Here is a 16753-nt window from a genome sequence, read left to right on the forward strand (position 1 = left end):
AAGTTAGTTCCGTAAGTCCTCCTGCCATCAGCACACCGCACCCCCGTTGAGCTCTGGCAGCCTTACTCACCGACAGGAACACAACACTTTGGATTCTTTACAATTTTATATTTTTATAAGTGCGAATGGACTCGATTTTTCGTTAACTAGTACAATGTCAAAACCACGTATCGTTATTTTATAGCCTTAGGGCCCATTTAGACGGTACGAGAACTCGCATACGAGTTTTATTACATTGCGGCATTTGATGGCTGTGCAAAATTGTATGTACCCTCAACAGCCCGCAATGTAAAAAATCGCATACGAGTTCGCACGCCGTCTAACGGCTCAGCCACGACATTGGTCTAAGCGCGACAGCGGTGAGCGGCGCCATATATTGGAGCGAGACACAGCGATGGGACTTTTCATTCGCACGTATGCCTGCCGCTCACCGCTGTCGCGCTTAGACCAATGTCGTGGCTGAGCCGTAAATCAGGTCTTACATTCAAACATAGTGATGAATAGGCTACTAGACTCGTATCGAATTTAGCACATCAAGATATTGTTTTCTGTAGTATTTGACTTAAGAAATCAATATTTATAGCTTGCGGGCATTAAAAGTGCGTGATGACTGCGTATTTTTAATTAAAGATGTGTATATGTTTTTTTTTAATTATGGACTCCGAAAACGGTGTTGGCCAATGGAGTGACGTCACATAATTCAGATCAACTATGGAAATTAGAGGTAGTAATCTGATCTCCATAGAAGCAACCTCTATTGTATTAAAATTCATAGTCGTTGACGGGTGTGACAATGTGAAATATTTTTTCTAAATATACTGACGTCATGTCATAGATATTCTATATATTAATATGGCTGATGTTGTTTTTGCCTGATCACGTAAAGTAAACTTTAAATATTTTTTTGCGGGTTTTTAAGTCGTAATAAAATATGGTACTATTTTTTTTCGTTTAATTAGACAGTAATTAATAATATACGACATACTTTGAAAAAGGGTCAAGTAGCCTATTCTTAGATACATTATATTATGTATTAGAATTGTTGGTGTAATGAGAGCAGGGGGGTTACCATGACGTACTAAAGACGTTCAGTTTAGGTTGAGAGAAAGGGACACAGCTATGGCAGTTACATAGCTCCGTCCCTCTCTCTCAACCTAAACTGAACGGCTTTAGCACGTCATGGTAACCCCCCAGGTACTCACATTTGTGAGTTCGAAAGTAAGTACTGTGTGTAAGTACTAGTGAGAAAGTAAGTACTACCAGCTGCAAAAGTACATGGCGAATTTATCAATGAATTCATTTATAATTTATCCATGCAATTTTGCAGCTCACTGTGTTCACGCTAGGGCCTTGCTAGACTCATGCTCACAGGTGCATTTTGTTAGTGAGGAACTGATAAATGAGGTAGGTGTTTCGGCATACAGATCTGATGAGGTAGTAACTGGTGTGTGTGATTAGGATAATGAAATTGCAAAGATGGCGGATTTAGTTGTTTATTCGACTGTAGGTGATTTTAAGGTTGAAGTGTCATGCTGTGTAACAAAAAGGGTTACTCGTGCCCTTCCACAGCAGTCATTTGATACTTCTCAGTTTAATATGCCATCTTATGCCGAATTGGCTGATGAGAAGTTTAATGAATCGAGTGAGAATTCATTATTATTAGGGGCCGATGTCTTTTTCCAGGCGTTCCAGTATGTCTGCAGGCAGCTGACACCTGTGGGTCCTTACTTGGTGAAGACGAGATTTGGTCATATTGTAGGCGGGAGGCTGCCCTTCCCTTGCTGGCAAGAAGTCTATAAGTAACTTTTGTGTTGCTTCCAAAGGTAAGGCTTTTACTTGTAATAATGTTACACTTTAAGTTCTCGCGCTTTGTACACATATTTAAAGTCACACACAGGTCGAACGCGATTAATTAACATTATTTTTACCTTTTTTCCCAACGTTTCGCGGTCGCGGAAGACTGACGTCCCAGCAAAGTGTCACCGGAGATGTAAACAACACAAAACTACCCGATATTAATTTATATAAATGTTCGGGGTAGACAAATAAATATAATCTACCCGCTTTTAGTTAATGTTTATTTCCCACCGCACGACACACAGCACTCACAACATCCGCACACTGGTCCGAAGATAGATCTTTTGGTTTGAACATTTGAATCACTGGTCCCCATGTTGGCGATAATCTATACCCGTCTTCCCTGTTAAAGTTTTTAGGATATTTTTTAATTTCGATCGCCTCCCTCACAATCCGGGGATAATAGTGTCGCTCGGTGGAAAGAACTTTGGGTTTGTGTAGCTCAATCCAGTGATTCGTTTCCGCAGTAAGCAAGTGCTCGGCGATTGCAGATTTGTGTATATGGCGATTTTTAACTGCCGCTATGTGTTTTTAAACTGGCCGAAACGTTGGGAAAAAAGGTAAAAATAATGTTAATTAATCGCGTTCGACCTGTGTGTGACTTTAAATATTTGTAATAATGTTGTAGAAGATGATTTACAAGCTCCCTTTCCTTGTTTTGAACAAACTGAAGTTTCCTCCCTGTCAAGGAATTGTGAGGCTTCCAAAAGTATTGCAGATATAATGTCGAAATTTTGGGATTGTGAGAAGGTACCTAATACCATCAAAGATACTGGTACTGAGGCCGAGCAGGCTGAACAGATTTTTCAGGAGTCTGTTAAGTTGGAAAATGACAAGTTTACTGTAGCCTTGCCGGTGAAGGTTGATATGGATAAATTGGAGTTAGGCGATTCTTTTAGTAGCGCTTTGCAACGACTTTACAATTTAGAAAAGCGGTATGCGCGAGATGTTGATTTGAGTCAAAAGTATAAAAATTTATACATGATTATATACATCAAGGTCATGCCAAATATTTTGACATGTCTAATTATGACCTTAATGCGGGAAATGTCATGTTTTTGCCCCACCACCCTGTAATTAGTGCCAGTAAAACAACACCTGTTCGGGCTGTCTTTGATGCTGGTGCTGTCACAAAGAATGGTATATGTTTGAATGATATTTTAATAAATGGTCCCGTGGTTCAAAAGGATCTCTTTGGAATTCTGATTTTATTCAGAACTTTCAAATATGTATTGTTGTGTGATATAAAGGCTATGTATCGGCAAATCTTGATTGAGGATAAATATCGTTGTTTGCAAAATATTCTGTGGCGTGATTCTCCTGACGAGTCAGTCAAATGTGTGCAGTTGCAGACAGTAACCTATGGGTTAAAATATTCTTCCTTTTTGGCATGTAGGTGTTTGTTAGAGCTAGCTCAAAGATACGAGGGCCATATCCTTTGGCTTCGTTCGTGTTGAAGCATACTTGCTATGTGGATGACATTCAGTGTGGTTCATTTTGATGAGCTTTGTCAGATGAAAAAGGAGTTGATTGATATCATGAGGTTGGGTAGTTTGTCTCTCCACAAATGGTGCTCTAATAATAGGGAAATATTGAGCGACATTCCAGTCGAGCTGCAGCAGCTCGACAGTAGGAGCTTTGACAAAAATAATGAATATGTCAAAACTCTTGGACTGACATACGATGTTATTACTGATACTCTTCACATGCAGTGCCCTGTTAAGGAGGTTCAAGAAAAGTTCTCTTAGTTTCATAAGCAAATTTTTTGATCCGTTAGGATTGTGTGGCCCTGTGTTAGTGCAGGCAAAGATTTTGATGCAGCAGATCCGGTTCGAAGGACCAATTTATGTTGGTCACCACAATTTTTGTAGCTTCCACATAAAAAACTCAACTTTAACTTTCACTGCATCGTTTATTTTGTAACAAAAGTAAAAAATATTTTTTTATCTGCCCACATATCGTTTTTCATGTGTCTTTCTTCTTTCGTTTTCTATTGTTTTTTCACCATAAACAAGTTATAGACTTTTTACCTTAAACTTTCACATACAAAAAGTTTTAATACAAATTAAACTTGTGTTCTGTTCTAAACACACTGTACATTCAGTCTTATATAAATAGACCCATGTTTTATTAATTCCCTCTTTTTTTCTTGGTCATTTGCAATGCCTTGTCTGACTTCGGAGATAACATTTACTATTTCTGCCCTGTTCTTTGCCATTCTTGCCAGTAAACACTGCATTATTTTCATTCTTACATATATTATTGAAACCCTAAATATTAATATAACTCAATAATCAGTGTGTGTGCATAGCCGAATCCACAAACGCTCACGAAACGCTCACGATAATATCTCTTCCGTAGCTATCTATCTCTATCGCTCTTGCGTATTGGCGCGACAGAGCCAGACTACATTTCTGCGGCGTTTCGATGGCGTTTCGTTTAGCAGAAATGCCATTCGGCTACAGGGCCAGGTCCTTACTTGAGTGAATTTTGGTGTTGATGGCAGTGTGGACACGGCGCTCGTGGCGGCTCGCACACAGCCACCGCCAGCAGACGTTCTTGAGACGAGCATTGTGACTGGAATAGACAGACATACGTTAATACGAGGTAGGGTTGCTAACATACTGGAATGGTCGGAATGTTGTCTTAAGACGATAAGATACAGGTCAATTCTCCATACAAACGCTCTCGACTATTTCCTTGGTTTTTGAAGATAGAGCAATGATTTTTTCAACACAGATTATTATTATTTTTATATGTGTCGGACCGTATTGATTTTTTTGCTATTTTTATTTTAAAAGACACTAGAGCCAATCAAAAATTTCTAAAAACGGTTTTTTTTTTCAATATGGCTCAAAAAAAGGTGTGATACTCAAGATCGGCAACAATTAGCCAAGAAATCTAAACGGTCCGACACAGATTATTTCATTGTTATTCAGATTCTCAAATTTCGTTCCGTTTACATAAGTTTTGAAGGAGGAAACAGTCGAGATCGGAACCTCGATTTTAAAGATTTTTTCGCAATATCTTTTAACTGGGTTGTTCTTAATGGACATTTTTTTTTTTCGATAAATCTAGTTAATAACACTAGTATATTTAACTGAAATTCCCAAATTGAAAGGGGGACTCCTTTCCATTTTAGCATTTTCGGTCCCGTAGCGTCTTAAGAACAGCCTACTAATCCTTGATACAAAAGCCAACTTTACATACAATTTGATAATCTCCCCGCCCAATAACCATAACCTGTGCAGTTATGGCCGTAACGACGCCATAAAACGCGCGGTATCGCTCTAACCGACTAATATGCCAATTTGTATTTACGGCCACGTTCAAAAAACGCTATGTATGTATCGCCAAGACACGATAAAAATAAGTGGAGATTGCGAATAAAATATTTATATACATTAGTATATTTTACAGTGCCTAAGACTGCAGACCACATTTGACAAGATGACAATTATATCAGGGGCGGCTCACTCCGCGATTCTATCGCCGCGCTACAAGTACATGACAACGGCCGCGAGCTCGCGGCCTATTCATTCGTGACGACCTTCGCGCGGCGCAATAAAATTCAATGTCGGCTGCTCGTGTGCGGTCCATTTGTTAATGTAGGTAAGAATTTAGAATGGCGGCATTTTGTGAACATCAAAGGAGTGAGCCTTCTGTACTTGTACTATTATATATGTGATTATACCTAAGAACGTGATCTATGTTCTGGTAAGATAAATCACTGTTGTTTAGCCCAATGGTTGACTGGTAGAGAACGCCTCAAGGCGTTAAGTCCGCTATTTGTACTCTTTTTTGAAAATTTGTGCGTTTAAATAAATAAACAAATTCGCTGAAAAGTAACATTTTATACTCGTATTGCATTGTAACTAGAAGAATTACATATTTTCGTATGATATTTTGCCAGCTGGTCTAAATGATTGATAAAGAAGTCAAAATCAAAACAGTTATTAATAATCGCGATAAGTCACCTACATCCGTACATTATGTCATACTCAAACCTACATTAATAATTTATTAAGTGCATACCTACTGATGACATCATGAGTGGTTACAATTTTATTGAAGTTGTGTTAGCTATGATTATTATCAATTGATTACAATTTCCTGTAAATTTGCAAAACAACAATTCACCTAGATTACCTAGACTAGAAGCTAAGATAGTTTTTTTTGGATTTTGTGGTTAATTGGGAATAGCGTTGAAAATTGTTAGACATGAAACTCATGAAATAGTTATTTGTTATACAAGGGGGCAAAGTTGTATTTTAACGCCGAGTGTGGAATTGAAAAACGAGCAAGTGAAAGGATTCTATAGTTGATCTACGAGCGAAGCGAGTGGTTCGAGAATAGAATCACTTCGCGAGTTTTTCAATACACGAGAAGTAAAATACATTTGCACCCGTGTGTAACACAAAACTTTTCCCCTCACTATAGCGAGGAAACTACAACGCAAAAAATGCGTTTATCACTGCTTCCAGTAGTTCCACAGGTGGTAAATCATCTTCATTACTAGATTCACCTACTTTTATAAATTTGAAAGCAGTTAATTTGACTATATTCAAGGTCAAATTACTTTACCCACTAGTGGATAAAATGCTTTTTTACCCGCTGGCATTAAAGGATAAAACACTTGTTTCCGAGGTAGTGAGGGGAAAATACATTATCATACAACGACATGTAAAATACATGTATTTTTCATGTCATTTTCCACGCTAATAAACCTAAGTTTCAAATTGTCCGTCTAGCTAGCTCACTGGTGGTAAGCGTCACAGGCACAGGTGGCAAGCAGTTACCGTAAACTATGGACGCTTGCAACTCTCGTAGTTATTATATGCGTGTTAGTGTTTCTGTCTACTGAGACTTAAAACCCTGCACATTCCTCATTGTTAAAAATCTGTCTAATCCTGTGAACATAAAACTGCAAAAGATGTAATAAAATTCCAAAAAAATGGTTAAAAAATATGTAAGCTAAAGCCTAATCATATTACTGTTTTGAATCATTATATCACATTGTTTACTAGACTAAGGCACTGGTCCCACCGCGAGCTAGTAAGCTATGAGCTATCGGCTATAAAAACGAGCAAAAGATAAGCATTCCTGTGCAAATAAAAGAGACACGGCGATATTGATAGCTCACCGCTGGGCGAGTAACTATTAACATCGCCGTGTCTCTTTTATTTACACGGGAGTGTTTATCTTTTGTTCGTTTTATAGCCGATAGCTCATAGCTTACTAGCTCGCGGCGGGACCAGTGCCTAATGCTTTTAAAAAATACACTAAAAAACGAGCATTCCTCCATAAAATATGCTATTTTTCTCCCTAAGTGTTGCAAGAGAAAAGTATTCAGGTTAAAATGTTTTGTTAACGATATTGTTATGACGACAGTGATATTTTCAGGTCTATTAGAAAAACATCTTTGCTGTTAACACGACACCGTTAAACAGTAAAACGTTACTTTTGTTACAAACATTTTCTTGCCAAGACGAAACTTGACGGGCTGGCCTAGCACGTAGTGACCCTGCCTGCTAAGCCGCGGTCCTGGGTTCGAATCCCGGTATGGGCATTTATTTGTGTGATCAACGTGTCACTGTAATAACAACAATTGAGTTTTCTTTCAAATATCCCTTAATTGCAAAGGGTGGTACTAAACCTTGAGTAGTATCAAGTGCTTTGCCTACCCTGTTTGGTAATACAGTGGAACAGCTCACCAACTGACCATTATCGCTTATCACTTCCACAGTCTTGGATTGCGATCAAAACAATTGATAACACCACACACAGTCAAATACCTACCCCATTTTCATACTAGTAAAGACCAATTTTCAACGCGAAATACATGCGAGCGTAAGGAGTGCAAAATGTAATAAATATGTACACGGACAAACTGCCAAAATGCGTATACACGACCGTATTCCGTCCGATACACTAAGGTGGTGCGCATCCATAATATGTATTACATATTAGTGGGACTTTAAGTGTGTCCATATTTATTACCGTACTGTCTACTACATTTGAATATCTACTTTACACTCAAACTGTAAACTTTTATTTGTGCATGCGATTTGTATAGGAAGCTTTGTCGAAAGTACAATGAAATGTCTACTTTACAAAGTAACAATAAGGTATATTTTTGTATGTAAGTAGTTATGGTAAGTGATGCCAACAGCGCATCGCGTATTCGATGTTATTTTTGATATAATTTAGTGCATTTTGGTGAGAATGCGAGACCACGAATATATTTTCAAGTTGTCCGCATTCCGGTTTCAAAATTCAAATGCATCCCAATGTGACTTTCAAAAATTGCGACTATTCGTCCAGCATAGGAGTATCTTCTAAATCCATACTAATATTATAAATGGGAAGTGTGTGTCTGTTTATTTGTCCGTCTTTTACGGCAAAACGGAGCGACTAATTGACATGATTTTTTAAGTGCAGATAGTTGAAGAAATAGACAGTGACATAGTTTAGTTTTCATATCTTTCAAACCCCCCACTTCCCTAAAATGGGGGGTGGAAGTATGTGAGTATCATTCCGCAATATTTGAATTTAACGCGAGCGAAGCCGCGGGCAAAAGCTAGTGCTATCCATTATAATCATTGATCAGAATCTTGTCGATAATTTTAACAACATTAATTATTCCGAAAATGTCAAACAAAGACCGCCTTATTGTCAGATCTCTGATCGTAATACTAGTATTGAAGAAAGAGACAAAAACCGGCCAAGAGCGTGTCGGGTCACGCTCAGTGTAGGGTTCCGTAGTTTTTCGTATTTTTCTCAAAAACTACTGAACCTATCAAGTTCAAAATAATTTTCCTAGAATATCTTTATAAAGTTCTACTTTTGTGATTTTTTTCATATTTTTTAAACATATGGTTCAAAAGTTAGAGGGGGGGGGGACACACTTTTTTTTCCTTTAGTAGCGATTATTTCCGAAAATATTAATATTATCAAAAAACGATCTAAGTAAACCCTTATTCATTTTTAAATACCTATCCAACAATATATCACACGTTGGGATTGGAATGAAAAAAAAATATCAGCCCCCACTTTACATGTATGGGGGGGTACCCTAATAAAACATTTTTTTCCATTTTTTATTTTTGCACTTTATTGGCGTGATTGATATACATATTGGTATTAAATTTCAGCTTTCTAGTGCTTACGGTTACTGAGATTATCCGCGGACGGACGGACGGACGGACGGACGGACGGACGGACGGACGGACAGACAGACATGGCGAAACTATAAGGGTTCCTAGTTGACTACGGAACCCTAAAAAGTAGCCTATGTCACTCTCCATCCCTTCAACTATCTCCACTTAAAAAATAACGACAATTCGTCGCTCCGTTTTGCCATGAAAGACGGACAAACAAACACACAAGTTTCCCATTTATAATATTAGTATGGATTAGTTAAAATTTAGATAATAAATGTAATTAAACTGATTTCAAAATTTTCAAATACTATTAATAACTCTGCTCTTTAACTTTAACACAATAATAAAAAGCCATCCTTACCAAAACAGGCACTATCGTTTCTCAGAATAGAAACTCTGTAGGAAGAACAAGACCAAGCTTCAAATTAATCTTCAACTACTTAGTGACGTGGGTGGCAAACAACCAAACCGCCTACACGCTAACTTGTTGATATCTTGGGAAATACAAATACCAGGATATAGAGGAATCGCATGATGGTAAGCGATTAGAACCGCCTAGGGACACCCGCGACATCACCCCTGATATTCTTCAGTGAGTTGCCAGCATTTAGACAGGTGTTGTAATGTGTGTAATGTGTGTGTATTTATACATGGTGTAACATGAGTAACCGAATAATCTTAACAGCGTATTTCTGATCACATTAGAAGACTAAAATGTAATGTAATATAAAATGTCTAAAACTTTTCTGGGTTTCACCTACTTTTAAATTATTAGAAATAAAATTACAATAACGTACTTATTATTTCTCAGCACAAAACGCTCTTTTGATGGCGAAGACGCCATTATTGGGCACAATCTATCCTCGTTGATAGATATCAAAATACCTAGTTACAAGTGACTCATTGCAAAAAGTATTTTTTTGAGAAAAAACTATCTTATTTTGTTTCAAGTGCCACTTTTATTAATAACATTTACATTTTATGTGAAAATACATAAAAAAATTACACAAAAAACAATTTTTTTTTGGCGAATTTGATTGACGTCTTATTACATAATAATCTTTCTTTTGCCTCAGAAAAGGGTGGTTAAATTCTTTCGGTTTGCTTATGTTACACCGTGTATGTAACAGTAAATAAAAATGGATATTGGATGGCAAACTGGCAAAGGTATGGAGATTTTTTCTTATAGGTCTGAAAACACCGCTGTCGACAGTCCAATCCGTGCTAAAATTAGGTCATCTTTTTGTATTATTTCCGGAAGGATTTTTTTGCTCTACATGACATGGCCGAGGTTAAAACCCACGATTTTTTGACGCACACGAGGGGTTTAGACACGGACGAAATAATTGTGTCAGGAAAAAGACAAAAGGGTCATAATGTTAGGTATGTCGAATTAAAGGATGAAAGGCTTTATAGATTGTATTTCAGCAAATAACAAGGGTATAAACCATGATGTATGTGACAGCCGTCAGCCGAACCTTGGTAAATAGTCATTCGGCCATGGGAGCGGTTTTAGGTCAACCACCGCGGGCGGGGCGGCGCACCTCTATTCATGCTTTGGTAGCGTTGTGCTATTTACTATGCGAAATTATTTTATCAAAAAACTTACATTGACCGGGATATACACCGAGGGCCTTAATAACCCGAAAGATTTTAACAGTGTATTCCTGACTACATTTGGAGACTATAATGTCATATAAACTTTTCTGAATATCGCCTAGTTTCAGAGTTATTACCAATTGAAAAAAAAATATTAAAAATATACATAGAAAACATCCATGACTCTGAAATATCTGTGCTCATCACACAAATAAATGCCCCTACCGGGATTCGAACCCAGGACCGCGGCTTAGCAGGCAGGGTCATTAGACTACCGACTGAGCCAGACCGGTCGTCAAAAATTATGGGGCATAGTCTCGCAGTCGTCATTGACAGATGTCAAAATGTGACAAGAAAAACTTTTTCAAATTCATAACACATTTTTTTTTTTTTGTTGAAACATTTCTTTCTATTCTTATTTTTTCCTTTTTTTTCCAATTGTATATTGTGTATTTGCATGAATTAATCATAATTAATACTGTAATTATTTTTCTAAGCATGTTTAAATTTGCCAGCGCTTTGGTGCAAACTGTAATGCTGTGTAAATTGTATATATTAATAAATAAATAAATAAATAAATATGCGGGTTCCTTGCGAGCACCCTGTATTGACCGGTATTTTACACCGTAATTCTAAAGAATTCCGTTAACTTCGGTATATAGTTAGGTCCATTATGGGAAACAGAATAAGACAGTTAGTTTTTTTGAAATTAGTATTTTTTTTTTCTAAAAAACGCCATACACCTGCCATAGAAGTTACATCAATTTCTGTTCAGAAACGGGCTTTATGTTCGATATGAGATTGATATGTCATACTTTTGACACTTACTTAGTAGAGTTAATTGTAAAGCCCGTTTCTCAACAGCAATTGATGTAACATCTGTGTAGAGATGTGGCCTCGCTCTGCATTTTCTATCGCATGTATAACGGGGAGTGCTCCGAGGAATTGTTCGGATTAATCCCTACCGCTTCTTTCCGCCATCGCCCTACGCGACAACATTTCCATCGCCATCATTTAGATGGCTGGCAGTCCTCAACTGTGCGTTTCTCCAGAAACTTCCTGCCCCGCACAGCTAAACTGTGGAATGAATTGTCGCCTGCGGCATTTCCGGACCGATACGATCTTCAAATCTTCAAGAAAAGAGCGTATACCCATCTTAAAGGCCGGCAACGCACCTCTAACACCTCTGGTGTTTCGGGTGTCCATGGGCGGCGGTGATCGCTTACCATCAGGCGACCTGTCTGCTCGTTTGCCTCCTATCCCATAAAAAAAAAATCTATCGCAGGTGTATGATTTTTCTTATTTAGGAAAAAAAAATACCTACGAGCTTAAAAACACTAACTATGCCATTCTATTTCCTACAATGGCCCTAACCATATGACGAAGTTAACGGAATTTAATAAAGACACGGTGTAGAGTAGCTATTTTCCAGGCAGGCAATTATGGTCGCGCGATAAATGATAAAACATCAGGCCGTTCCTATCGCACTATCTGTAAGTGCGATAGGGACGGCCCGATGTTTTATCATTTATCGCGCGACCATGATTGCCCTGCTGAGCTTTCAATAATTCGACCAGTTACATGCATCATGGTCACGAGTATAAAACTGAAGAAAGCGTGTAGATGTCAAAGATGTGCAGAGAATCATAAATTTTAATCCAATCCAAAGCTAGGATTTACTGCCTTATTATAGTTATTAATTATTATGGATGGCACACCTCGGACACTTGCGATCAAATATATATGAAAGAGGCTCGTTCCTAGCACACAGTCTAAGCTCGTGTAGGTGACCGCGTACTATGCTTGTATGAGTGAAATATGACACGTCGACTGGTCGCGTTTTTGACAGGCGGTAACTGTGAGGTAACCGAGAGGGGGTGGGCGGCACTTTCAGCGGGGAGCGGGAGTGGCCGTACTGTACGACAGTACTCTTTATTATACTGTGCCTATGGGCCGAATACGGCAAGGCGAATTGGCAAGGTGCCAAATACGAATATTCGCCAGAACACTGACCGAGTGATCGGGCGAATATTCGTATTCGTTAACCAAAACGAATATTCGGTCAGTCAAATCTAGTGAGATTAACCGTTTTGTTTCTTATTCCTTTTACTCTTTAGTAACATACATCGCGTTTTCACAAATGACTAATCATCATATTACGAAAAACACTCACGACACAAATGTTATCAAATTTGCCGCTCAATTACACCAAAACGTTTCCAAGTAGGTATCATTAATCAGACCACGAAATACATTTTCGTCGTAACTTCATTAAATGATAAAAACAACAATACCGTCACGCCTAACACCTTGTCGTTTTAACAAACGTTCGCGATTTCATACCTACTAATGATTCAATAAGATGAAAGCGACACAGTTCTAAGTTTCACGCCAAATAAGGGAGGTGGAACAAAAAGTAGTAAAGGTTACCGTAATTTCCGCGAAGATAAAAAAATATCTTGACAAATCAAATACGGACCTTACAATACTAAGCTTAAAGTTGATGTTTATTTGAGTGACTTTTCATCAGTTAGTCTCACAAGTATGATTCTGAGGAAGTGATTCAGTATTACACATGATTAGTGTCCTAAAGACACACAAACACACATGTGCTCTGACTCAGTGTGAGATAATGTGTGGCATAATTTAAGACGCTACAGGAGGGGTTAATTCTCCATACAAACGCTCTCGACTATTTCCTCCCTGGTTTTTGAAGATAGAGCAATGATTTTTTCAACACAGTATATTTTTATCTGTGTCGGACCGTTTTGATTTTTTCGATATTCTTATTTTCAGAGACGCTAGAGCCCATCAAAAATTTCCAAAAACGGCGTTATTGATTATGGCGTATAAAAGATGTGGTATTCAAAATTGGTAACAATTATCCAAAAAAACTAAACGGTCCGACACAGACTATTTCATTGTTATTCAGATTATCAAATTTCGTTACGATTGATTAAGTTTTGTAGGAGGAAACAGTCGAGAGCGGAACCTCGATTTTAAAGATTTTTTCGCAATATCTTTTAACTTATCATTTTAGCATTTTCGCTCTTGTAGCGTCTTAAGTGCATGAACGAGGAACTGAGGAAATTTGCGAAATGAATTTGTATGAAACTGTAGAATACAGTGTTTTGGAAGCAGAGTTACGAAACGTTTTATGACAAATAACCTAACCACAAAATTAAAATTTTGAAAAACCTCCGAGCGTGACATAGTGGACCGATTTTCATGAAACATGGCTAAGAACACTCCCGACTAACTCAGCTTTCAGACAAAAAAAAACTAAATCTAAATCGGTTTATCCGATCGGGAGCTACGATGCCACAGACAGACACACAAACAGACAGACAGACACGTCAAACTTATAATAAGACCCCGTCGTTTTTGCGTCGGGGGTTAAAAAATAAATAGTATTGCATCATCATATCATGTTGGCCAACCCAATTTAAACACATACCCGGGGTTATTCATAAACGTACACTAAAGTTATCAAGCCGATAAAGTTCGTTTGTCCCTTTCTATCACACTAATACGTCGGAAAGGGACAAACGAACTTTATCGTCTTGATAACTTTAGAGTACGTTTATGAATAAGGCGATTAGTACATATGTACTGTGTAAGTGTGGGTAAGGCAGGGTTTAGAGTCACGCGGACCGTTGTACGTATAAAACCACATATCACAAGTCATAAGAAACTTCACACCATCTGCGTGGCGTGTGATTGCGGTTGTAACATATGAATCCTCACGGGAGCCGTCACACCGTTCGTTAGCGCGCGAGTGCGGTTGTAAACTATGAATCGTCGTAACAAGCGACACACCATGCGTAACGTGTGCGTGCGGTTGTAACCTATGAAACCTCAAAGCGGTCGTCACACTGAGCGTAAGTGCGTTTTCACATTATCCGATCCGATATCGGATGTCGTACCGATATCCCACATATTTACACCGCCATCTTTGATTTTTTTCCTTTAAAATTCTTCCTACATCCGATATAGGATCGGATATTGTGAAAACGCACTAACATGTGCGTACGTCAGTCAACCAATAGGATAAGAACCCTAGGCCACTCTACAACCATATCAAAATTACAAGCAGTAAGATATTTCTTAGCGGCAACATACTGTCTTAAGATAAGACGCGGAACGAACGTCAGCGCCACGCCGCCCGAATGTAATTTAAAAAACGTCTCCTCAGTACATTTTGTACGGGAAGAACGTAAGACGCGCCCCCAGGCGACGCGCCCTTAATCGAGGCGTCGCCTGTGTGTAGATAGTCCCTTGCAATCTGATTTATAACGTCAATATGACTTAGGTCTGCAGTGGCCTAGGGTTCCAATGACTGTACCTGTTGTATCACTTGTATACTTACAGATAGACTGGAGCTGCCCGGAGTAGTCCCGTAGCCCGAGGACGGAAGCGAAGCCACCGACCACCTGCGACCATCGCTGTGAAGGAAAAAATAAAATGAGAAAAAAAAACATGTGGTTTTCCATCATAGACGGATCCTTAAAGCTCGGCCACACATGCGCGTTTTGATAGCGGTGCGCCGGACGAACGCTAGTGTTGCGCCCAGTGGACGCCGGCGGGAACTAACAAGCGCGGATTGCGAGCGGAATGCGCGCGGATTTCGAGCGAAGCGCAATGATAGCGGTGCTATAGATCTGATGTAAATACCACCCCCTATATTGTTGTTAATGTGTATCTCCGTTGAAACATAAAGGTAAGTATCTATATAAACCCACAAGCTTTCAAAGGTAAGTATATAAACCTCGACAGCGTCTCCCACGAGCTTCTAGCTATTTCAGGTAACTTGATATTGAAAACTTGATTAAAGCAGCTTTCTCGCAAACATTATTATACTTTATAGTGTATAAAGTTTATACAGTTTAAATGTCAGCTAGAAATACTCTGGGGAAAGTTATATTAAAGACTAGGTTCTGTTCTGCCTGGATTGAAAGTCGCACTCTCTTTAGGCACCTACACTGAGAGAAAATACAACCAGTTTTCATGTTCGTTCAACAAGTTTTTTGGTTAAAATAGCGCCTACGTGCTCTTTGGTTCAAACAACAAGCTACTTGTCATTTGAATCGGCAATATATTTGAATCAACAAGTCGATTTTATAAAAACAACCTGACGCATATTGTTTTAAACATACGTTTGGCTGATTCAAACGGATAAACCGCAACAAGTCGAACTTGTTAAATTCATAATGCAAATTTCCCTCAGTGTAGGTTAGGTAGTATGTAGCTTTCAATCCCTTAATTGCTGAAAGTTTCGTGAAATCTACCTACGCCATTTGGGAATATAGTGACCAAAAAAAATCATATTTTGAAAAAACCCCAACGTAGTGAACCGATTTTATCAAAAATGGCTAAGAACACTCCATCATATTGATTCAGCTTTCAAAAAAAAAACGAAACCTAACTCGGTTCATCAGTTTGAAAGTTACGTACAACAGACAGACAGACGCGTCAAACTTCACCCTGTCCTTTTTGTGTCGGAGTTTTTAAATGAATAAATAATGGGGGATATTTTCGCCCCAAACTAAGCATAGATTATACTGTGTGCTAGACGACGATATACTTACTTATATAGATAAATACATACTTATATACATAGAAAACATCCATGACTCGAGAACAAATATCTGTGCTCATCACACAAATAAATGCCCTTACAGGGATTCGAACCCGGGATCGCGGCTTTGCAGGCAGGGTCACTACACGCTAGGCCAGACCGGTATGTTTTTATTTTATACTAGGTAAGTACATGAACAAGCAATCTGTTGATAAACCTCCTCGTATATCGGGCGAGTTTGTAAAAACAACTTTTAACGATAATGTAAAATAAGGTGTGGCCTGTCATTGCATTTTTATCATCAATGAATAACATTACATAGCATTTCAGATAAAATAAAAAAGTAGGGAATATCTAAAACAAAAGAGACGGTAGTAAGTATTTATCAGCTCTAAAATCATTTATAGGTACCGCGAATATAAAATACTCGACATAAACAACAGACAGACGACAGATATATCAGAAGCATCAGAGCAGCCAATTTCTGATAAATATCTGAACAATTTTCTATTATCAAGACGTCAGAATGCGTGTTCAGAACTTTTTGAACACCTCA

The 16753-nt window shown here is 38.4% G+C and overlaps 1 protein-coding gene across 5 annotated transcripts in view; it reads right to left on the minus strand.

Moving 5' to 3' along the window:
- Positions 1–16753, minus strand: part of LOC125237444 (microtubule-associated serine/threonine-protein kinase 3) — a 129185-nt gene that overhangs the window by 37783 nt on the left and 74649 nt on the right. For all 5 annotated transcript variants that reach the window (XM_048144513.1, XM_048144515.1, XM_048144514.1 and 2 more), the window contains 2 exons: positions 14989–15064; positions 4337–4434 (listed from right to left, as the gene is read on the minus strand). In XM_048144513.1, the coding sequence (XP_048000470.1) occupies positions 4337–4434; positions 14989–15064 (174 nt within the window). The remainder of the gene's footprint in view (positions 1–4336; positions 4435–14988; positions 15065–16753) is intronic.

This window comes from Leguminivora glycinivorella, chromosome 21, assembly GCF_023078275.1.
Source record: "Leguminivora glycinivorella isolate SPB_JAAS2020 chromosome 21, LegGlyc_1.1, whole genome shotgun sequence".
Classification (NCBI taxonomy): Eukaryota; Metazoa; Arthropoda; class Insecta; order Lepidoptera; family Tortricidae; genus Leguminivora; species Leguminivora glycinivorella.